Genomic DNA, 24825 nt, shown 5'->3' with positions numbered 1-24825 from the left:
ATTCCATTCATGGATTCCTCTCTCTTATTGTGTACTATATCTCATCCGATCCTTCCATTTACCTACACACTACTCAAAATTCTAGTATTTCAATGAACAATTCATGCAACATTGGTATACAAATATAATGAAATTAGACACTAATATAATATAAGAATAAATTTAAAACTACTTAAGTGATAAGAACTGTGGAAAAGTAAAATATAATCTAATTTATAAATTGATTAATTGTATTAACTATAAAAAACTTATGTGATATATGAATAATTAAAATGAGACATGGTTTGTGAACTTATTTTTTGGATTCCTTCGAAAATTATTAGAAACTTATTCTCACATGCTTTGTATCCAGATCGGATCTGATATGGGAGTTATGGGATCCAATAATTTGCCCATTCCAAAATTTAATTTTGTAATACAAACTACTAATATTATTCATTTTCCACCCATCCCCTTATAATACCCCATTTCATTTTACCTTTTTATTTTTATTCATTGTAAGTGACATAATAATTGAATCATTTGATGATGTGATGAATATAATACAGTTTTTCATCAATCTAATGAAAATTATTTCTTTGAAACTTGGGTGATTCAAGTCTTGATATTTATCCATAGGAGGATAAGTATATTGATTTAATTAGTTGAGTATATGCGTGTGGATTGGATTATGATTACTTTCTTTAGATATACACATTTTAAGCTTGCTGTACGATTTTTATTCCAATGGAACTGATTATTTTCCAAGTCGTCTCGAATTTGGGAATTAGAAATGTTTACATTTTTTAAAATTATTCATCCTATAAAGGAGTGTTCGGTTTGCAAGGTTGTACTCCGGGGTTAAATATATAGTGTGTTTGATTTATGAGATTTAATCTCACAACTCAATTTTAGATGAATAATCATTGGGATAATTAGTAATAGCTAACCTCTTATCACTAAAATAATCTCATAGCTCAATCATAGATTATATTTTATTATATTTTTATCAAGAAAATCAAACATCACTTATAATAATAAGATCGAAAGTCTTTACATGATTATCTAAAGTTAGGACTTCGGATAATATGTTCGGATATAAAAGGATATTTTAATAGTTTAAATGTTTTTAATAAGATGAAATTATAGGAATAAAATGGGTAACAAATACGTCAAACACATCATTTTTTGAAAAGTTAAATGGTAGGAGTAATACTTAATTACTAAATAATTTTGCCAATTTTATACAATTAAAACTCATATTTTCAGAACGAAATTTTTCTGAGAAATAAATAGTTCAACAAAAACAAAGAGACTTACACAACACAACCACGATTATTCCTAAAACCAATAGTCAAAACATTAAAATCACAATTTAAACAATTAAAGAAAAGTCAAATTGTTGTCTTTTTTTTTCGTCTTCTTGAAGAAACGTAAGTTTTTAGTTTTTGATTGATAATTGACTAAAGCCCAATTTTGGTCTTTTACATTTCTACTAAAATTTTTATTGGTTTTATACATTAAGTTTGTGATTTTTTGGTCTCTAACATATTACTTTGGTATATTTAGATCCCAAATATATTATTTTGGTCCAAAATAACCATTTTCTTGTTAAAATTAACCATCCAGATGTTTAATCAATTTAATAACTTAATTATAATCTAGGAATAAAGTTCAATTTTGCTCCCTTACATTTTTCATAAAATTCTTTTCGGGTCCATACATTAAGTTTGTGATCTAGTTTGGGACCAAAATGTACCAAAATATTATGTTAGGGATCAAAAGGTCATAAACTTAATTTACGGAACAAAATTTTTTTTAAGGCAAATGTTAGGACTAAAATTGGACGGGTTAATAATTCAATCCAAATGGTTGTTGGTGATGCAGTATAAATAACCCGCCGCCTCTCATCAAATGCATTGATATTACCCGATTCCACCTTTTCTCTACCAACTTGATTCCATAAATACTCACAATTTCTCTTCAATAAGGCCAATCAATTCGCGGAATTCATTCACCCAAAACCTCTGAGCTGTTCTATTTCTTCACATTTTCTCCCTAATCCGTAGAGGAAATCAATGGCTTCCATTAATTTTTCTTCCCCATCGACTTCGCTTTCTCGCTCTGGGTTAGTGTTTTTCTCTACTCCGATGCAGTCTTTGCTGTTATTCTTTCAATTATGGATTAATTCCATCTGGGTTCCTCCTTTTATGACTCATAATGATTAAAAGTTGCATTCTTTGTGGTTTTGATTCATCCAATTGAATAGTAAACGGCAGATTTTCTTCTTTGTGTTTGGGGAAAAAACCTGTCTTTTTTGTTATTCGGTACTTTTATGCTTATGAATGTTGTTGTGTGTGTGTTTTTTGATGGCTTCTTAGATTTTGGGACTAGTTTTTCATTGGCTGGATATATTTGTCAGCTTCATCATGACTTATCGATCCATTTTCTTGTTGTTGATCTTGAATGTTTGCAGTATTTGAGTCCATTCTATAAACTGGAGAGGAATGTCACTATAGTTGTTGCTTTCCATATTGCAGAAGTAGTATAGGTTGTTTTCAGTGCTAGAAACTGCTTCAGTGGTTTTTTATCTGAAGTTATACTTGTATGAATCATTCGTTTTCGTATCTTACGGTGATCGGAGACTGTATTCGCGGAATTGCTTCATATTAGCAATTATGCGAGCTGGAATGTTAGATCTCATGTAATTGACAGAACCAGAATCATATCTTCGTTTTGTTTGGAGGAAAAACCTGGCTTTTCTATTATTCGATAGGTTTATGTCATCATGAATCCTATCTTGCCTTTCTTTGCTCTGACTGAAGATATGCATCTGTCCAAGTTCTTTCTCCGTTACGAATTTCTGGGCTAACTTTCATTTTCTGTGGAATGTAACAGTTCCAGACTGTTCAATGGTATGCTATGCGGAAACATTCAGTATGTGAATGGTGTGGAAGTCTTCAAACAGCCCAGTTCCAAGTTCGCCAGTTTCAGTATTAAGGCTAATGGGAAAATCAAGTCAGCTCTGTTCTCAGCAGAAAATGGCTCTCTTCCACGTTCTGCTGGTTCTGATGTTGCAAGCAACGCTCTCGTCAGTGATATATCTGGCGGGATTGAGGTACAGTCTGATTCCATAGTATTAGGAGCTCTTGCAGCTGATATGGCTCCTACAGCTAGCGGGTTCCCTCTTGAAAGTGATGAATACGACTTGGACATGCCATCACAAGGTTTCTCAAGTATTCCCGAGGTCATTAAAGACATCCGTGAAGGAAAGGTTAGATCTTTGCATGGACTCTGTAATCTGTTATAACTGGATGTGGATTTAATAGTTCCTTATAGATTCTTTGGACCGGAAATGCAGATGGTCGTGGTTGTAGATGACGAGGATAGAGAGAATGAAGGAGATCTAATAATGGCTGCATCGAAAGTTACCCCGGAGGCTATGGCATTCTTTGTGAAGCACGGAACCGGAATAGTTTGTGTGAGCATGAAGGAGGAAGACTTGGAGAGGTTGCAGCTCCCCTTGATGGTAAATGATAAGCAAAACGAGGAGAAGCTCTCTACTGCATTCACCGTTTCTGTGGTATGTTGTTTCTCTGCCATAACGTCATTGTAGCATGTCCTTCTTCGCCCTGTTTCCTTCTCCGAGATATTAGCCTAATTAATTATGCTTTGTAGGATGCGAAACATGGCACAACCACCGGTGTCTCAGCACGTGACCGTGCGACCACAATATTGGCTCTTGCATCGAAAGATTCGAAGCCTAAGGATTTCAATCGCCCGGGACACATATTTCCACTGAAGTACAGGGAGGGCGGTGTCCTAAAACGAGCGGGACACACAGAAGCAGCTGTGGACCTTGCCGTGCTAGCCGGTTCTGACCCTGCTGGAGTTTTGTGTGAGATTGTAGACGACGATGGCTCCATGGCTCGCTTGCCAAGACTGAGGCAGTTCGCTCAGCAAGAAAACTTGAAAATTGTATCCATCGCTGATTTAATAAGGTACTTTACGAGCTTCTTTTTGTAAATTTTATGGCGCTTTTATTTCCTCAAATAGTGAAACTAGTTACATTTTGTCTGCATTATGTCGATTTTTTAGCATTTTTGCAAAAGTATTTATTTACGATTAAACTATCTGATTAAGAAGGCTCGATTCGACACTGTATTTTGCAGGTATAGGAGAAAGAGGGATAGGTTAGTGGAGCATGCTTCCGCTGCTCGTATACCGACTATGTGGGGTCCATTCACTGCTCATTGTTACAGGTCCATCATAGACGGGATTGAGCACATTGCGATGGTTAAGGTGAGCAGTATGCAACACTCGACTTTAGCTTTATTCGTTTAGAATGCCACAAATCTCACAAGGTGATGATTTCGACAGGGTGAAATTGGCGACGGACAAGATATTCTTGTTAGAGTGCACTCGGAGTGCCTCACCGGTGACATATTTGGTTCGGCCAGATGTGACTGTGGGAGCCAGCTGGCACTTGCAATGCAACAGATTGAGGCAGCTGGGAAGGGTGTTCTAGTTTACCTCCGTGGTCACGAGGGGAGAGGAATCGGTTTAGGCCACAAGCTCAGAGCTTACAATTTGCAAGATGCCGGGCGTGACACAGTGGAGGCGAACGAGGAGTTGGGTCTGCCCGTTGACTCAAGGGAGTACGGAATTGGTGCTCAGGTAATGTCTTATCAAACGCCACACGCCACCTCTAAATTACACGTGCTTAATTCTGTCATTCAAGTAACTGCCGACTGATAAGTTTTCAAGTTCTGATTTTAAGATAGTTCTCGATTGAACGACTCGCTTTGAATATATGCATATATATATGTGCAGTTTTGGATAAAAGAATACTGATGTTGTGGAAGGGTTTAGCCACTCTTGTCGCTATATACAACGATGTGGTTATATGTTTTCGTATTGTTTTTTTCTTTTATTTATACAAATTTTAACCGATATACACTGGCGTAAATCATTGTGCAGATACTGAGAGATCTTGGAGTTAGAACTATGAAGCTGATGACGAACAATCCTGCAAAGTACATCGGGCTCAAGGGCTACGGTCTGGCTGTTGCAGGCCGGGTTCCCCTCGTGACCCAAATCACCAAGGACAACAAGAGATATCTAGAGACAAAACGCGCCAAAATGGGCCATGTTTATGGTTTAGACGGCAATGGTAATCCATCGCTCATCGCCAACAAGAATGGACGAACAAGTGGTGAAACCCCGGCTACATCAGACTCATAAGTGGCTCGACACGAGGAGAAGCCCCGTTGCATCTCATGATGTTCTTATGAGAATAACGGGTAATAACGCAGTTTCGGCTGATCATTTTTTCACTCCCTTGAGGAGAAATTCTTGGCCATCATTCATTAGATCATTCTTATTCTTTGTTGCTTGGTTGTTTGTCATAAGCTGTAATAGAAATTAGCAAATGTGATACGTACACCTAATATTAACTGGCTTTGTTTTAGCGACCGTCTTATTTCGTTGTCTTAAAGTGTACGATTGATCGACACGATCAAGACTCGAAGCTCGAATGGTTGTATCGGCCACTATCATCACTCGAAGAGTAGCAATCAACACCAATTCGATGTTTTCCAAATTTTAGTTTAAATGTTTCAAGAAAAAAAACCAGTTTTTCTAAAATATTGAGCGACTATCACTTTGGGACATTATATGCTATATAAAATATGTGAGATGAATTTGTTTTTCTTTTACAAAACGACATCGTTGGGATCATGTCCATCGGAGCATTGTAATAAGACATATATTCACTTACAAATATATGAGGTTTTTTCTGTGAAGAGCATAAAATTGAGACATTATTAAGAAAACATTTAATATTGAGAACACAAATTAAGATTTTTTTGTATTTATTTATTGTTGAGAGATAAGATTCATTAGAAGATGAACACATTACCAACTAAGATGCTTTTCATCGTCGAGTCACGAGTATACAGATTACGATGATAGTTGGGTTGAATTTACTCTGGCTTAGTGGATTTCACGTTCTTAGCTAGCTAGTCAGAAGGGGAAGGACTAGACCTGCCCACGGTTCATAAACCTGCGGTTTCGGTTTCGGTTTCGAACCGCCGGTTCTCGGACGATCATAGCGGTTTAGGTTCGGTTTCGCGGTTTCACGATTTTTTTCCTTAATTTTTTTTTGCCATGTAGTTTGAAATTTTAAAATAAATTGGAACAATGAAATGGATAATTTAAATTGAATTAAGACTATTAAGGATCAAATTTAGAATTTACATTTACAAATTACAATATGATCAAATTTACAAATAAATTACAATGTCATATAATTTGCAAACAAATTACAAAGTGATGTAAATAGGGGGAAATGGGTCCAATTTGAATTTAAAATCAGCATTTAAAAAAATAAAAATAAATAAATAAATAAAAATAAAAGAAATGTCGTTTTGTGCAATCAATTTTGAATAGTGCAACCATCACCCACCGCCAACCAATTGAAGACTCAACTAATCAATTTTGAAGACTACAAATTCATTAACTAATGTTAATTAGAGTATTATGCTTTATTTAAAGTAATCAATTTTTCTAAGTTTTATTAAACAATGTTCTATAAATATTTATTAATAATGATCCATGCTTCATAGACTACATACATAAAGTTATTACCATAATCAATGGTCCATACTCCATAGACTCCATCTTGTAATTTAGTTTATTTTTATTTTATTATCTTTTCTCTTATGTTTTCCAAATTACAACCCAATTTTACCAAATAGTGTTATAAAGTTATTTTTGCTTCAAAGTTTTGTCCAACATTATTGTTTCCGCGGATATTACCAAATCCAAAAATGAAAGTTACTTATAAAAGTATAAAACTAAAAAACCGGATCATTCAACAATGTTTTATTTAATGGAGTATAGTTTTAATATAAGGATTAACTATGTTTAAATTTATCATTGCATTGGCGGTTCGGAACCGTGAAACCGGCGGTTGGGTCGCGGTTTCGGTTCGAAAAATTTGGAACCTGAACCGAACCACGGTTCTAAAATTCACGGTTTCAGTTCGGGATATTTCTCGCAGTTTCGGTTCGGTGATTACGGTTTCGATTTTAACCGACGATTCGGTAAACCTTGGACAGCTCTAGGAAGGACGCCACAATGCCACCGTCACCACCACAACACCTCGTTGCCTCCACCTACCATCCATTCATTTCCATTGCTAATTTCTTGAACCATATATATTATCACGACAGGAATATATGTTGGAACATTTTAATATGGTCCAACATAATCGTCTAAAGATTGTATAATATTTATGACTATTTATTGGATGACCCGATTACGTGATCTACTAAGTTAATATAACTTATAGGGTCAAACGATCATCTATAAAAGTATGAGGACTTTTGTGCAGATACTAATTTGGATAACTTTAATTTTGTTATGGGTGAAATTAGAGTTATAATAAAGTTAGGGACTTATTCTCTAATTTGCGGTTATGGTCCCCAACTATTAACGCTATAAATATGTCAATCTCATCCCATTCCGAGAGACAATTCAGAAACTCAAGATTTCCAGATTACAGAGAATCTGTGAAAAGCGTTAATACTTGGAAGGCCAATCACCAATCTCAAGAACAACATGAATTCGAATCCATGTAAGCTTCCGCTTTATGTTTATCGATCGTTTTCAACTTGTATGATTTATGTGTGAATCATTAATTTGATTCCAACAATATATGCTTATAGTTTATTCTAAAAATGAGTTGATGGCCTTTATATTACTATTTAGTACTATATTTTATGATTTCTTAATGTTAGGATTTGATTTACTTTTCATAATTATTAAGATTTGATTTATTTTCTATAATTGCTGTGATTTGTTTTATTTTTTCAAATATTTTTTTTATCTTCACATATTATAAGAGAATATTTGATTATATACAAGAATAAAGAATTAAAATAATTGTATCTATATCAGTGAAGCGATTTCTCTTCCTTTTTCTTCAAAAGTTCTCTTGTTTTTTTTTCAAATAATTTATCGTACTACTTCCTCAGTCCCACGAAAATATATACTTTTTCCTTTTTAATCTGCCCTACAAGAATATGCATTTTCCAATTTTAGAAACATTTTCACTCTAATAAGGTAGGACTCAATCTCTACTAATAATACTTTAATTACTTTTTCTCTCTACCTCTCTTACTTTTCCAATTTTGCATTAAAACTCATGCCGAACCCAAAGTGCATATTCTTTGGGGACGGAGGGAGTATTAATTATAAATTAATACCTATCACATCACCATCACATTTTAGAGGCAAAAATTGCTTATGTTTAAATGTATATTTTAATTAAAATTGGTGAATACTAATTAAACCCGTGCCTTCATCGAATTTTTCATGGCATTAAAATCTTTAGTTTCAAGAAAATCGGCTCTAAGCCTCCACCACTAAGAGCATCTCCAATGCACGGATGTCCCATTCGGACATCCACTAGGACTTCCCAAAAACACCTCCTGCCACGTCACTAGGACTCCTCATCTCACTGCCACGTCACTAGGACATCCCCTTCACAATCCGCCCTTTCCATCGCCATTCCCACTAGGACTTACCGCAATAAAAAAAATCACAATTATTTATAAACGTAACGGAATTATAATTTTGACACGGAATACGGAAAATTGCGAATGCTTCATTAAAAAAAGTTACATAAAAAAGAAAAAAAATTACATAATAAAAAAGAAAAAAAATTACATAATAAAAATAACATAATACGGGAAATTTAGACTCGGCTCACTCCGCGTTGTCCTCGTCGCCCGTGTCGCCCTCGCCCGTGCCGCCCCCGTCGTCCCCGCCGCTAATCTCGGCGCCATCATCTCCAATGGGTGGCATCCCCAAATCGCGCCGACATCCATCGATGACATCCTTCAACATCCTTTTGTACACAGGATCTGTCGTGCTATGCCACCTATGCATGGTCTGGACCAAACTAGTCGTTATCTGCGCCGTGGGCATCGAGTCCAAACCTTCCTTCCTCGAATGACCCGCTACTGCTGCTGCTTCCCCTAGCCTTCCGCTACGCAGCCTTTTGCCCAATCGGGCGACGACGCCGGCGGGAGTCTGATTGAGGTAGCGGGGACACTTCCTCGGCTTCCGGGAGCTCATGCGAACCAGCACTCCTGCTGTATTCACCGGAAGCGTTGATCTTCGTCCGCTTCTGCCAGCCCGATTCGACACCCCCATAAAACTTTTGGGAATCCTTCACCACGAGATAGGCCTCCCACTGGTCGAAATCTTTGAACTTCAAGGATCTGTCGGGGTACTGCGCCAAGGCACGGTTCTTCACATCCTCCTCGGACATACCGCTGGTTGCCTGGCGGAGATTGTTTTGGTAGAGGCCGGCAAATCGACTAAGCTTAGGCCTCAACCGCTCCCACTGTTCCCGGCATTGTTCGGGCACGCGACACTTCGCCCCAGCTGGTTTGTATGTGAGGTAGGTTTCAGCGACGCTATGCCACAGTCTGTCAATATGCTGGTTAGCACCGACATAAGGATCCTCGACTATTGAAACCCAAGCCTTCGAAAGCACGACGTTTTCCCACACGCTCCAGACCGTCCTCTTTCCCGTCTCCTCATCATCCTCCTCCTCAGCCACCGTTCGCGAGGAAGAGCCCGTGGCTTTCCCCTTGCCCTTGCCCCTGCAACGGCCCTTGCCCCTGCCCCTTGCCCCTGTACCCACATCATCGGGAGTCTCCCTGACTGGAGATAGCCCCAACTCCTCAAAAGAGAAAGTATCCACGCCGGTGAACTGATTCTCCGGAACAAAACTGGAGGGGGTATCAGTAGACAACATATCGATAACCGGCCGATAGACATCGTCCGCTAGTGGTTCAGGGCCCCTACCACCCCCTCCCCCAGGCATGGTCTGCATCATCCCCGGCATCATCCCACCCATCCTCATCATATTTGGGGTCAATCCCCCCATCCCCATCCCCATCCCCATCCCCATCCCCATCATATTTGGGGTCATGCCCCCCATCCCCGCTGCCCTGGGCATCATACCACACATCTCACCCATCCAATTGTACATATTGCAGTAAGGGGACATCATACTACTCATCCCACCCATACCACCCATCCTACCCATTCCACCCATCCCCGACATTGCCGGAACCGTTGTAACATTTCCGCTAGAGTTTCCCTCCAGTTCGGCGGGAATCGTCGGAGTCTGCGACTCGCTCGTGGCGGGGGAGTTCATGTCGTTCTCCATTAAGTAGAAATGAAATTTGTAGTAAAAGAAGAGAGAAACTTGTTAACACAAGTGGTGCGAATGAAATGAAGTTCAACGAGCTGTATATATAAAGTTTAAAAAAAAATTAAATACCGGACGTCCGACCCGGACGTCCGCCCGCCCGCCTGTCGCCCGCACGTCCAAGGACATCCGACGTCCTTATGGGACGTTCGTATCCGAGTTGAAACGCCACAATGGCGGACGTCCCGGTCGCCCGTCGCGGATGTCCGACCGGACGTCCGCCATTGGAGATGCTCTAAGCTATTCCTAATACAAAATACTTGTTCAAAGATGATATAACTCTCGTCCGCAAAGATTTAAACAATCAATTATTTAATAGCTAATAATTAATTAAAATTTAATTTGTTATTAGTTAAATTTTAAATTAAATTTTAATAACCCATAATTAAATTTAAAATAAACCTTAAACAAAGCTTAATTAGACTTTGATTTAATGCACTAATCACTTTTGTCAATTAAGTAGTATTATTGAATATTGAATACCTGGCACATAGCCACAAGAATTATAGCAAAATACATTCATAACGTAATTATTTATTTGTTTATTTTCAACTATAGCCTTATATTTATCTTTTGTAAAATAATTAAATTAAAAAATTATAAATCTCAAGTACTAATTAATTACGGATATATATGTGAATAAACAAAACGCGTTTTTACATCTTCATACCTATACAAATAACCGCGTCTTCTCCAAAGGAAAATTCGTCAATTTTCCAAAAGGCAACGCGTTTTACCGTCAGATCTGGACCGTCAAATCGAATGAGCTGTCACCGATCCAACGGTGAGGGAATCCCACAGTTTGACGTCTCCTTCCTATAAATACCGTGGCCCTACCCAATATCCCCTTCACATCCAAAAATCTCATCTCACTCCATTTTTCCCAATTTACTCTCAAAACCCTTACACTCTACATTCGATCTATACATCTGCAATGGCGGTTTCCAAAATTTTCTCCATCCTGATCTCTGCATTGCTGATAGCCTCCGCTGCATCGCAATCGCCTTCCGTCGCTCCGTCTCCGTCGCCAGCTGTGAAACCACCGGCGCCTTCGCCTCTGGCGCAGCCGCCGAGTCACGCGAGCCCTAGCCCCGCCCCGGCAATGTTCAATGCTCCTGAGCCGTCGACCTCGGCGCCTGCTCCTTCTCCTTCCGGCGTATTCTCGTCGCCATCTCCTCCGCCGTCGACTACCTCACCCTCGTCATCCGTCTCTGCGCCTCCGACCGCCGCTGACGCTCCTTCAAACGGTGCCGTATTCAATGGAGCGGGTTTTGCTGCAGCTGCAGTTGGATTCTTCGCTGTCGTTTTGGCTGCTTGAATGCTCAGATTTATTTACCCTTGCTATATGATTTAGTAGTTTTTTAGGTTTTGATTATTCTTTTGTTAATTTTTGCGCATCGATATTTATTTTAGGATACTACTCTGTTATTAATATTCATTTTTATTATTAATATTTATTTTTTTTATAATTTACTTGTGCCTGGTTTATTCACTATCTATTGTTTATGAGGTTTTTTAATCAATAAATCTAAGTCACCAAATTTATACAACCAAAATTGGTTTATTTGAGAAAAATTAGTTTATTTATGAATTTAATTAAAATATATGGTCACGTATATAGTACATGGAACATGCACAATATTGTGGTCATATATTAATGATTTGTGTATAATTTTTTTATTTTTTTAGAACCATATAATATAATTAATGTATATTTTAATTCAAATTTGAAAAGTTATAATTCAAATATAAAAATAAAAAAATTGAAAATATGGCGAAACTAATAAAGCCTTTTTAACTTGTCAACTAACTATATTTATTATTTTAATATATAATTAATACATTGAAATTACTAATATATCTTATTTTATTATATAAAATTTGATTGTTTATCATTATTTTTTTTGCATATGTACACACTACAAATTTAAAAGACGTTCTTCCACTATTTATCAATGTTTTTATTCCCAATATTACTTTTCTAATGCCATGAAAAGTGCAATATTCAACTTTGGGACTTAATTGTTAATGCACCACCCCGAAAGCATTCAATTAAGCATTTATTGCAAAGTAAACATTTTAAAAGTTTTGGATTACCGATCTGTCTTTGACACTGTCCATTTAATGAAACAATAATGTTTTTGGGTTTGGCTGTTGATATGGAACAACAGCGTTTTAAATCAAATATCAACGGTTTTTTTTTAACACAGACACATCAATTTTTTATAAAAAAATATATTCCTATCCTAAAAAAATTTACTACTCCCTCCGTCCCTAAAGAATATGCACTTTGGGTTCAGCACGAGTTTTAATACAAAATTGGAAAAGTAAAAGAGAGTTAGAGAGAAAAAATAATTTAAGTATTGTAGTGGAGAATGACCTCATCTCATTAAAGTGAAAATAGTTTCTAAAATTGAAAAATGCATATTTTTGTAGGACAGAGGGAGTACTACTTAACTAGTTCTATCATTTTAGGTTATTCCCTAAAAGTAGACCACTTCTAAACATCGAAAATTTTCAATAAATAATAATTATACACATTTTTATAGTATGGGTCCTAAAATTCACTAATACTCTTTTTAATATTTTTTCCCTTCTCTTACTTTATCATGTTATTTATAAGTTTATCTATTTTTGAGTATGTTTAAATTCTCTAAATTTAAAGAATGATACCCAAATAAATAACACTAGGGAGTACTACAATAAAAATCAAATTATTAATCAAATATAATGTTAATGATAATGGTTTACATCTATGTTGTCAACTCGACGAGGATTTACAGGCAAATCACCTTTATGATTGTCTCTCCATATTAAAATTGTAAATTCTTGATAATATTTTGAAAGAAAATATGAATTTGTGTATTCTCCCTGTCCCATTAAAAATGAAACGTTTTTCTTTTTAGGTTGTCCCATTAAAAATGAAGCGTTTTCTAAATAGAAATAATTTTATCTCTACTTTTCTCTTTCTTCTTTAACTCACAAAACAACACTACATAAAATCATGTGCCGAAAAGCAAATGTTTCATATTTATTTGGACGAAGTAAAGAAATCAGCTACATACTCACTCAGTCACCCCAAACTAGATAGGGGCCATAATTTTACATATTAATAAACGTCAAAATTAAACAAAGTAAGACTTGACGTAATTGAGAAGAAATGTGTTGACTTTTTTACTAAAAAGGGAAATGACACTACTACTATAGAACGGAATGAATTCTTGGTGGGATGGCTTTGTCGTTCTCGCGTGAGTAGATCAAGCTATATGGAAGATAACTGAACCAGATGGATCAGTTAGCAAATGTCGTTGCCACTTGATCAAGGCGATCTCGCTCTCGCCAGCCAACCAATGTAATTTATATAACTCCCGATTTGCACTACCATAACAGTAAAGCGGCAAGTTCGGGGTCGATCCCACAGAGAAGCGAGTGTATCGAGTGTGTGCGTAGTGAATAGGGTTCGGCTGCTGCCACGCTTTAATTTTGGGAGTTTTAACTACTAAGTTTACACTAGGACAAAGTAAACTATCTACTAGATCAAGTCACTAATTACTACTGGATCAAGTAAATGTCAGGCTGAAAATAAGAACTCAACTAACTAAGCATGCTACGGAAAACATGAAACACCTTGCCACTCAACATGACTAAACACTTGATCCAAGCCCCTTGGCCTAGCGGTAAAGGGTGCTGGATACCGCGTCCATCCTGGAGGTCTCGAGTTCGAACCCTGGGTGGCGTAATTTGTCTTTCCTCCTTGTTATAGGAGTTGATTTGTAATTTCCTCCTTCATATATATGATATAAATATATGAAGTTAATTTAAAAAAAAAAAAAAAACATGACTAAACACTTGGTCAAAGATTAAAAGCTAAAATGAACTTGAAAACAGTAAAAACGAGAACGAAAATAAAACAACTCGATTTTATACTAAGAACTCAGAACAGTACAACGAACATGCAGAATGTAAAAAGATCGAAACTTTAGCTACAATGCGAGATTTAAACTAAGCTAACTCTTCGGAGAATAAAGCAAGTAAAAACCGAGAGATCCTCGGCGGGAAACTTGAGATAACACCGACAGATATCGAGAATTCTGTAGCTTCCTTCGGTCGCCCTTTCTAACTAAACATTTCTCTATCTAAACTATCTCTCGAACTGGGAAACTAAACTAACACGTAAACTAAACTAAAACGTAAAGGATGGATTTTTTCATTATGGTGGCATATCCTCTATTTATAGGCACTTCGCACAATCTCCAACTGGATAACGATCTTGGCAGAGGATATTCGCTCACGCTGTGAGCGAGCGACTCATCGATTGCTACGTGCCTTCCTTCTAGAATGACGTCGCTTTTCAATAACAGATTCATGACTCAGCTCCGTCCTTGCGTCTCATGTATCAACACGTGTCCTCTTCTAGAACGTCGTCCTTGCTAACAGAATGATGCGCACCATCCAGCTCATTAGCCTCACGTGTCCTTCTTCTGGAAGCCAGTGGTCCCCCCTTAACTGCTTGATTACTTCCCTTGATCAACTCCCCGATTTTTGACCTTTTTCGCCTGTTGTACTTGTTTGATCAGTTTGGCCTTGTTGCCTTGGTCAAACGACATTCCTGCACAATTAACACTTGCTTTTGCGCGATAAACCAATCAAGTAGCATACTTTTTACCCCTAAACTGATGTATGAAATAGGCCTTATCAGTACTATTACTGATCAATATCTTTAAAATCCCATGATATAGTTAAACCATAGGAACAACTAAAGATTGTGTATTTTCAAAAATAATTAGACCTTATTTTTCAACATAAAACAATAAAAAACAAAGATTTATCCGCCGCCTCCGAATTTAAATCACAACTCAGAATAGTCAACAAGAAATTAAAAAAATCATCGCTCCAACTGTCATACCTTTCTCTTTTTTCTCTCTCTAAATAAACACACAACCTCTTTTCTTTGACTCTGAACCAATCTCTCCTTTCACCTTCTTCGATGATGGCTTTTCATCGCCGTAAACTCCTCGATGATTCCATCCCCGACCTCTGCCAATCCTTCTGCCCCGAGCCACAGACCAACTGTCCACTTACCTGCTACAAATACTGCCCAGACTCCTGCAAATCATCAATTTCCTTCCAATTCCCGCCACCGCCGCCTCCGCCTCTTCCTCCTCCCACCTCCTCCGCCAACGATCCAGGCGGAGCCCCGACCGGCGGCCTCTCCCACGCCCTCACCATCTCCCTCGCCGTCCTCGCCACTGCCTTCTTCCTCTTCACCTGCTACACCATCTACAAATTCTACACCCTCTGGAAAGCCTCCCGCCGCCGCCGGACGTTGCGCCAATCGCAGCGCCGCGATTTCGATGAAGAAGGCGGCGGCGATGGCGGCGGCGATTTTATCGATGGAGACGTCGTTGACCACCCGATCTGGTACATCCGGACGGTCGGGCTGCAGCCGTCGGTGATCAACGCGATCACGGTCGTGAAGTACAAGAGCGGCGACGGGATCGTGGAGGGGACCGACTGCGCCGTGTGCCTAAGCGAATTCGAGGAGGAGGAGACGGTGAGGTTGCTCCCCAAGTGCAGCCACGCCTTCCACATCCCCTGCATCGATACGTGGCTGGCTTCTCACACCAATTGCCCCCTGTGTCGGGCTGGGATTGTTGCTGCTGCGGGCGGCGCGATTCAGCTGCAGGAGGAGCCGATTGGTGTCGAATCGAGGCGGAGTGATGAAGGATTGGAGGGGTTAGGGTTAGGGTTAGGTGAAATTGAGGGGGATGGGGCGGTTAGGTCTCAAATTGGGATCGAATTTGGGGGAAATGCTGAAGGGGATTGCAAAATTGATGTGGAATTGGATGCGGCGGTGCAGCCGGTTAGGAGATCGGTGTCGATGGACGCTTTGTCGGCGTCGGCGATCAGCGCTGCGGTGGCGAATGCGTTTCCGCGGCAGTGTGATAAGAACTCCGGTGATCAGTTGGGGAAGTTTGAGAGCCCTTCGATAGAGAGGTGTGCGCAGACCGGGTCGTCTTCGATCAAGAGGTCGGCTTCGTGCAACGCCAAGGTGTTTCTGTCGAGGCATAGCAGCCGGAGATGAGAAATTTGGACTTGTACGGATCCAGGAAATGGAACTCGTGCGGATGGAAATCGTCGGCTGAAGAAGGCCGACGTTTTTGCTGATGAAGCGTATTTTTCTTCTTTTCGTAGTGATCTGAATCGTGCGATTGCGGTTGATCATACCCCGCTGAATAAGAAGTTCATCGCCTAGCTAGCGGATCCAAGAAATGGAACTCGTGTGAATAGAACTCGTCGGCTGAAGAATGCCGTAGTTGATTAGCTAGCGTTGTCTGTGATGAAGCGTTTTTTTTTTCCTTTTCGTAGTGGTAGGAATCATGAATTGCAGTTGATCATACCCCTACCCCGCTCAATAAGAAGGTCGTCGACTAGCTAGCGGATCCAGGAAATGGAACTCGTTAGCTGAAGAAGGCCGTAGTTTACCAGCTAGCCTTGTGTACGATGAAGCGTTGTTTCGTTTCGTAGTGATCTGAAACATGAAATTGCAGTTGATTGTACCCTTCCGAGTCGTCGACTAGCTAGCGTTGTCTGCCGCCCAAACGGCTGAGGAAGTGTTTTTCTTTTCGTAGTTGTCTGAATCATGAAATTACAGTTTATCTGAAATATGTTCTGATCATACCCAATGGCGAGACCCTTGAAATTACAAGGAGAATGTTTAGGGGGAAGACCCTTTAAATCATACCTGCGGTTGGATCATAGGTCCGTACTCTAGGAAATAATTAGCTGAATGTAAATGCCAATCAATTATACAAATGTAATTAACAGTTTTGGATTTGTTTTGTCATGAAAATGGGTGACATTGTTTGCTTGTTTGTATCGTGTTAATGCTGTGTTTTTTTCGATTCTGGTTGATGGATTTGTTCATTTTGGAGTTTATCAATCTTTGGAAATGGAGCATGCTCATGAGCAGGAAGAACTGTTCTTGACTGGTTATGTCAATCTTGTTATGAGTTGTGTTTTGTCGATAATTTCTGCATACCGTGAGTCGGGCATAGTTAATAAGGTCGTTGCCCGAGTTTAGAAAACAGAGGTGGTGTTCGGTTGAAGCCCAAATCTAGTAAAGCTCTTAGCTCTTCACCAACTGTTTGTTCTCCGATTATTCGGTTGGAACAAGGACTTTGAACGAACAATTGGTAACGTAGAAGATGAATCTGGTAGAACGGACAGCAGAAAACGGATACGAGGAACGATGGCTATGATATGATTTGATGCACAAACGAATGCGAGAGTTTGTTTGATAAGTCGTGAACAATTTTATGCTGCCGAACTGAACGGAAGCAACAAATTCATGTACCCTTTAATTTTAGATTAGTTTGTTCCAAAATTAAAAAAAGTGTCAAGATTTAATTTTGGTTCAAGTGAAATTTTTTGACACATAACTGGTACTCAATGATAATGTCACGTTCAGCTCACCCTAGCTTTCACCAATTTATGAGAGTAAAAAAAAGTGCAATAATAGTAGTAGTAAACATACAAGAATGATAAAATCTTTATGCATATAAGAATAATCAAATACATAAGATTCATGAACAATACACATTTAGCTGATAACATAAATACATGTATAGGCAATGTGCACCCATCACATGTTAGTTCCGATCTCGGAATAATGTCAAAACCATCTTCATTATCATGTTTGCAGTGATCATATGACGATGACGAAGAAGATGATGATGATATTTACATTTGCATTTTCATTTTCATTTTCAAATCTGAATGAAAATCAACCAAAACAGTTTATTAAATAAAATTGACACAATAATGGTACGAGTAAATAGTAAGAAGTATTACGTGGAGGTGGCGCAGTTGAGATGGACGACATATCTGCAGAGCTTGCAATGATAGACCCACGGTCTCAACAGTAAAGTTAAGTTGCATATTCGTATTTCGGATTTTTCTACAAACTTAAAACTTGATCGTATTCGTATAATCATGAACTTTGATCGTATTTGGTATCGAATCGTACGTGGCTCGTCGGATAGTCTGGGTGGACTAAACAACGACATCGTTTCGTGTAAACATATCATTTTACGCAAACACAGCTATTAAACTTAAGCCCATATAATTTGTTTTTTATTTTCTTAGATGAAATCTCCCTCTTCTTTGATTAGATTCTATTCGATAATGGCCACATACGAATCCACAAAGTCCACGTATGGTTTGATTCTTCCTCAAACATCAATCGCGGATGATCAAAGTTTATGATTTTGATGTTTTAATAATTTAATTGATGATTGCATTACCAAATACATACATATAAACAAAAGTGCAATACACATAAAAGATATACACCACAACCAGAAAAAAACAATTAAGGATGCTAATTTATGTTTCTAAATACGCCACAAATACTTTAAAAAGTGTCCATATTATTGGCGTCCCAACTAAAATTAGAAGACGCAAATAGAAGCATCCTAAAAAATAAAAATAAACTAAGTTAATTTATCCTTAATGTATGAATGCTTTCTTTTGCATCCTAAATGATTGATATTTAAAAAAAATATTGATACAAGTAATCGCGCCTCAATTTTTATATCCTTAAAAGATACTCTTTGTTTTTTTAGTGATACTACCTTTTGGGCATAAAATTATAAAAATGATGTTTAATACTCCCTCCGTCCTCCAAATTTTGTCACAGTTTAACCAGACACGAGTTTTAAGAAATGTAATGAAAAGTGGGTTGAAAAAGTTGGTATGATGTGGATCCTACTTTTAAAGTATTAGTTTTATAATAAAATGTGAGTAAGAATAAGTTAGTGGAATATGAGGTCCACTGCAAAAAATGATAATAAGTGAAATGTGACAAATTTTGTGGGACGGACGGAAATGGAAAAATGTGACAAAATGCTTTCCTGCTAGGTCGGGTGATTATAGAAACATAAAAAAACAACCACAAAATTCACAACAATGAAAATTATAGAACAAATACATTACCTATCTCGAATGTCTTTCCTTATAATAGGAGTTTTAGGTTTAAGTTGCCTGCGATCGGGTTACTGAATTTTTGGATCGAAACAATCGTTTTAGCATTATGCTAATGACTTTGATCAAACCGAAGTGTGGCATTTAGGTTGGCTTCGAGCTTTAGTTTCAATTCAAAATAGAAATGTAAGAAAGAATTAGTGCTTAAATCAAAAAAATTAAATTAAATGTGTGAAATGTATTAGGAGTATAAATATAATTAGATGTCATAGATAACCTTACCAAGGTAAGATATCAAAATACCAACATATATTAAGTAAACAACTTTTAAGTTATTCAAGAATGTGTAGTTACTAATGTAGGACTATATTAATGATAAAGACATTCATTTTCATGAACCGAGACTCCTATTTGCGGACGGACTGAAATGGAAAAATGGAACTCCTATTCGCGGATGAAGGGAATATATATTAGTAGCAGAGTGCGTTATACAGCTAACTCTTTTCAAATTGTTAACTTGCTAATTCATTAACGCAGTGTATAAAAAAGTGTCAACATGATCATATTAAAATGTCAATAAGAATTTGTGTTTACATTTTAATACAATATGTTGACATTTTAAATATCAATGTCAATACAGTGTATTAAAATATTAACTTAGTTTATGTTGATACTTTAATGTCCATCGTGTTGACATTTTTAATACATTGCATTGACGAGTTAGCAAAGTTAGTAACAAATCACACTGCTAAAATGAAGAGAACTAGATACTTTTCTAGGCGTGTAAGATTTAAAATTTGATTGTAAACTAGATACTTTTCTGGGTGTGTAAGATATAAAATTTGATAGTATGTTTCAAGGCAATATAAGCTTTACTAGCAAAAATCATATCCCGATTCCATGGAAACTTTAAAAATTCTACCTTCGTAAACGAAGAAAAGAATTATAGTAGTACTTTAGATATTATAGATTATTTAGTTTTAAATACCAACCTATAATGAAATCAAAATAAAAACATGTTAATTAAAGAAATTTTAATTTATTTAGAATGTGGAATTATGAATGTGAGCCCATATTATCATATGAGCCGATTTGTTTTGACTTAGTCATGTAAGTATATCATTATTTTTTTGTTTTTAACTGCAACTATTTCGGTGTATCGCACATACATTACACGAAGGGAAGATGAAGATCTAATTCTCTACAAAGTAAAAACTTCATTTCTCCAGAATAATCCTATTTGTTTTCCAATAAATCACGTGGCAATAAATGGTAAATTGACTCAACTACAAAGGGACGGAGGAGTACTATATATTTCGGTGCATCTCACGTACATCACACATGCTTGTACGAAAAGGAAATTTCTGTAGTAATTATCGTATTCATAAATATTTAAGGAAAAAACTTATTCACTCTTTATGACACTTACAATTACTACATATACAGGATCTGATGCGATAATCATGATACTATAGTAGTGCTCATGCTCAATAACTAATAATTATAAATAAGGATAATTTTCTGAAAATTTACATAACATATTTGTCGTATTACGTTGTACACCAAATTCTACATTCAGTTTCGATTTTTACTACAGTAGTGTGTGGCATGTATGAAAAGGCAAGAATAACAGTAAATACACAAGAATTATAGTAAATCTTTTGTTTACAATATTAATCAAATATTACATTAACTGAAAAATACAAGAACAACACACATTTAGCCAATAACATAAACACTAGAATCTACATATATATGCACACGATCAGATGGATCAGCCCATGTGTTTCAGACCGCAGGTTAAGCACACGACAAAGAAGCACGATACACATTGAAATCCAGGCTTATCATAGTAATTGACATGACATAGGTCGCATCTCTTTTTGTTGGTTATGATCTGAAATCTAAGAGAATGGCGAGAGTCATGAATTTTGGATATCACATACTGCTCCCTCCCAAAGTTGATGTTTCTATAATCACCCGACGTAGCAGGAAAGCATCTGGGATGAAATGATTGATCACAGTCTCGACAGTGATACATATAATCTCTGGGTTGCATTTGGCCTTCACAGTTGCTGCAGTAGAACTCACCAGGACGGTTAACATAGGCATCGTATGTCAACGCTAACACGTGATTCTCCAGTCTATGCTTGTTTGTTGCTGGTAGCATCACACATTTAGCACATACACAGAATCTGCAGCAGTTGCATTTATATTGTTCCTTTCGTTCAGATATAGGCCAATAACAGTTAACACAGAAACCAGACCTAAACTCATTTTCTGTGACTAGCTTGAGATAGTTATGTCGTGGGTGAGCCGCGTGTTTTATGGTGTTGGGCAAAGAAGCACACTTGATGTCTATTTTGAACACACAGCCTTTGTAGGTACAAGCGTAATAGAGCCCATTCGTATACCCACGACAAATATCACATCGTATCCAACCTGTTAGCTTGCCATCAACATGGTGAAGCCTTAAGTTGTGATCTTTGAGAGGGTGAATTGGAAGAGAGGGGATCTCAAGTGGTAAGTTGAAGCATGACAAGTGGAGAAAGTATTTGCATTCGTCACAACTCATGTAACCATTCTCATTCTCGTAATCATCATCATCATCATCTGTTGGCTTCTTTGCACGTATAGGCAGTGTGCACCCATCACATGTTAATTCCCATCTGTCAAAATCATCTTCATCATATTCTTCGTCATCCTTCTTGTAGTGATCTTGAGATGACGACGAAGAACATGACGAAAATGCGTTAAAAGTTAGTGGATGAGGGTGATGGGAGAAGCTGTACTTGCCATGATCACGAGGGATGAGAATTTGTCCTCTTTGTCTCTTAACGAAGGCTATTATCATCTCCTCATACATTTCATCTACCGCTATTGGAAACTTGGTAGCCACTCTCTCATCATCAATTACTTTTGCATCTTCATTTTCACCATCAACAAATCTGAAACGAAAATCATTCTAAATGGTTATGCAAATTTGTGATTAGTTAAATGTTCCACTCGATTCACCATTAGGTTTTAAGACATGTAAAGCAAGTGGTTGAAAAATATAGCGGAATGTAAGTCCTACCTAAACATTACTTCTTCTGGTACCTAATAGGTGCCTCATATTTGAGTGGTACAGGTTTTGTGAAATTGTTTGACTTTGTGAAGAAAAATGGGAGGAAAAAATTAGAGGAGGGTTAGTTAGTTTTATACTCCCCCGTCCCCATTAAATGTCCCAATTTTCCATTTTAATACGTCCCTTATTGATTATCCCACTTCATTTTTAATACTTTTGGTAGTAGACTCCACAATTCACTAACTAATTTTTACTCACATATTATTATTATTATTATTATTATTATTATTATTATTATTATTATTATTATTATTATTATTATTATTATCAAATATATAAAAGTAGAAATCACATATTACTAATCTTTTTCAACCCCACTTTCCTTTATATTTCTTAAAATTCGTGTCGGGTCAAAGTGTGACACATACTCCCTTCAGTCCTTATTAAATGTCTCATATTTCCTTATTTGGGCAGTCCCCAATAAATCTTCTATTTCACTTTTACCATTTTTAGTAGTGGACCCCTCATTCCACTAACACATTCTCACTCACATTTTATTATAAAACCGTTACTCCGTATATAAAAGTAGGACCCACATTCTACTAACTTTTTCTACCCACTTTTCTTCACAACGTCAAACAATTTCTTAAAACCCGCACCGATCAAATATGGAACATTTAATGAGGACCGGAGAGAGTATTAGAGAGTGGAGAGGGTAATAATTTTTTGTAGAATGTTAAGGCGACTTATTAAATATAGTAAAAGTAAATTAGACTTTTGTTGGAGTAGGTCCAAATAAGGAAATATGAGAAATTTAATGAAAACAATGGTAGTCGTTTTTATAATACTATAATAATAATGTGATTAAAATGAGTTAGCGTAATGTGTTAATATATCAAAAATAGTAGCAATAAAATGGGTAGACATCCTAAAATAAAAAATATGACACATTTAATGACGGGCGAATCAAGTATAAATCATGTTAGTGAGTAAATAGTAGTAAGAAGTATTATTACGTGGAGGTGGCGCAGTTGAGATGGACGACATAACTGCAAAGGCGGCAGTGATAGACCCATCGCGACAATGGCAAAGTTGTGTTGCATACACCACAGTCAAATCTATTCAAGATGTAGTGACGTGGAGTAGAGAAGGCGAGGGAGAGAGAGTGGTGATGATGAGGGAAGTGTGCAGAGTGTGGGAGGAGTGCGCAGCTGTGGTGTATCCAGTAGTCGCAGAGGGTACAGATGTAGGAGTCCCCTTTCTTCTCAGTGGCACCACATGCATCACAAGGGAAGGGGCACCACCTTGTTTTCTTGGAAAATCGCAGCTCATGTTGAGGGTGGCTTGGGTGGGCCAAAGGCGCCTGCTTTTCGTCCTTATCTTCAAAGCCCTCACAACATTCCATATGGATCCAGAATCCATCACAAGCCTGCCTACATTTGTAGCCTAACCCACCCACTTCTGTACTTTTACAAACTGCACATTTTTTGAATTTTGAATGGTTGAGTGCCAGTGTGAGAGGGTGAGAAGGATGGATAGGATGCGTAATCTCTCTCGGCATTTCCATGCATTCTTTGTGCAAAAACCACTCGAATCCGCACCGCAGGCTGCATCCGTACGTTGCCTCTCCGGGTAAAAACGCTCGCCAACACCCATAACAAACATGCGAGGTTTCACCTTTCCGGGCTGACTCGGGGATCCGACTCAGCCCGTGTTTATGACTCACATGATCATAAATCTCATCCTCCATTCTCTCTCTCTTTTTAATTTCTTCCCTCCTTCTATCACCACTCACGTTGGAAATTAAAGGATAATACTCCTATATATACATAGACAAAATAACCATGACAAGTGGTCCAGGATTGAGTTGTGAGATTGTTTTAGATGAAGAGAGTGATTATGACTAATTATCCCATTATTATCCATCTATGATTAAATTGAGAGATTCGATGAACCAAACATAATACATATTCAATCACGGGATATAATCTTGCAACTGAAACAACCCCATTGGATAATAATAATAATAATAATAGAATCATCCTAGCTTGAAGCGTGAGCAAAGAATAGATTTGAAGGATGAAAAGTAATTACAGAATCATGTAAACTTGAAGTGTGTAATTGTGAAAATGTTTTCAAAAATAGACGTAGAATTATTTAATGGGACATACTAAGATTACAAAATGAAATCAATATTTTGGGGATAGAGCCATACTAAATATATAAAAGTAAATAGCAAAATCCATCACATATTATATTAGAATTAAAGGATAAAGAAAAATGCTTCAGACCTTAGAGCCAAAATAGAATCTGAAAACTTGGTGTGAGGGAAAAGAATATATAAAAGGTAGTAAATTATAGTATAGCAAGTTTATCAAATAAAGTCACACATTCTTTTCTTGATTTATGTGTTCCTAGTTTGAGAGCTAGATGAGCGTCATTTCACGTCAGCCAACTGTTTACTTCTTTTGCGTATATTAAATTATCTCACCTCTCTGCTTCG

The 24825-nt window shown here is 37.4% G+C and overlaps 4 protein-coding genes across 4 annotated transcripts; 3 read left to right on the top strand and 1 right to left on the bottom strand.

The window, feature by feature from the left end:
* The first annotated feature begins 1895 nt into the window (after positions 1-1895).
* LOC121755899 (bifunctional riboflavin biosynthesis protein RIBA 1, chloroplastic) lies at positions 1896-5449 on the top strand. The gene is made up of 7 exons (XM_042151339.1): positions 1896-2107; positions 2878-3253; positions 3341-3562; positions 3658-3980; positions 4152-4281; positions 4360-4656; positions 4960-5449. The coding sequence occupies exons 1-7, from the start codon at positions 2058-2060 to the stop codon at positions 5221-5223; spliced, it is 1662 nt and encodes a 553-aa protein (XP_042007273.1). The 5' UTR covers positions 1896-2057; the 3' UTR covers positions 5224-5449.
* A 5685-nt stretch (positions 5450-11134) lies between these two features.
* On the top strand, positions 11135-11739 carry LOC121754225 (vegetative cell wall protein gp1-like). Its single transcript, XM_042149602.1, has one exon. The coding sequence runs from the start codon at positions 11205-11207 to the stop codon at positions 11586-11588; it is 384 nt and encodes a 127-aa protein (XP_042005536.1). The 5' UTR covers positions 11135-11204; the 3' UTR covers positions 11589-11739.
* A 3407-nt stretch (positions 11740-15146) lies between these two features.
* LOC121755857 (RING-H2 finger protein ATL54-like) lies at positions 15147-17158 on the top strand. Its single transcript, XM_042151273.1, has one exon. The coding sequence runs from the start codon at positions 15258-15260 to the stop codon at positions 16353-16355; it is 1098 nt and encodes a 365-aa protein (XP_042007207.1). The 5' UTR covers positions 15147-15257; the 3' UTR covers positions 16356-17158.
* A 3652-nt stretch (positions 17159-20810) lies between these two features.
* Positions 20811-24089, bottom strand: LOC121754288. Its single transcript, XM_042149662.1, has 2 exons — positions 23339-24089; positions 20811-22203 (listed from the first exon to the last, which is right to left on the bottom strand). Exons 1-2 carry the CDS (start codon positions 24070-24072, stop codon positions 21030-21032), a joined length of 1908 nt encoding a protein of 635 aa, XP_042005596.1. The 5' UTR covers positions 24073-24089; the 3' UTR covers positions 20811-21029.
* Between the last annotated feature and the right edge of the window lie 736 nt (positions 24090-24825).

Source organism: Salvia splendens, chromosome 11 (assembly GCF_004379255.2).
Source record: "Salvia splendens isolate huo1 chromosome 11, SspV2, whole genome shotgun sequence".
Classification (NCBI taxonomy): Eukaryota; Viridiplantae; Streptophyta; class Magnoliopsida; order Lamiales; family Lamiaceae; genus Salvia; species Salvia splendens.
This window is presented reverse-complemented; position numbering and strand designations above follow the sequence as displayed.

Excerpts from the sequence above, each read along its gene's own strand:
- LOC121755899 (XM_042151339.1), top strand. The coding sequence starts at position 2,058 with ATGGCTTCCATTAATTTTTCTTCCCCATCGACTTCGCTTTCTCGCTCT. Across the intron at positions 3,563-3,657 it reads CTGCATTCACCGTTTCTGTG|GATGCGAAACATGGCACAAC; the intron begins GTATGTTGTTTC and ends TATGCTTTGTAG. Across the intron at positions 3,981-4,151 it reads TCCATCGCTGATTTAATAAG|GTATAGGAGAAAGAGGGATA; the intron begins GTACTTTACGAG and ends TGTATTTTGCAG.
- LOC121755857 (XM_042151273.1), top strand. The coding sequence starts at position 15,258 with ATGATGGCTTTTCATCGCCGTAAACTCCTCGATGATTCCATCCCCGAC.
- LOC121754288 (XM_042149662.1), bottom strand. The coding sequence starts at position 24,072 with ATGGAGGATGAGATTTATGATCATGTGAGTCATAAACACGGGCTGAGT. Across the intron at positions 22,204-23,338 it reads CTCAACTGCGCCACCTCCAC|ATTTGTTGATGGTGAAAATG; the intron begins GTAATAATACTT and ends TTTTCGTTTCAG.
- LOC121754225 (XM_042149602.1), top strand. The coding sequence starts at position 11,205 with ATGGCGGTTTCCAAAATTTTCTCCATCCTGATCTCTGCATTGCTGATA.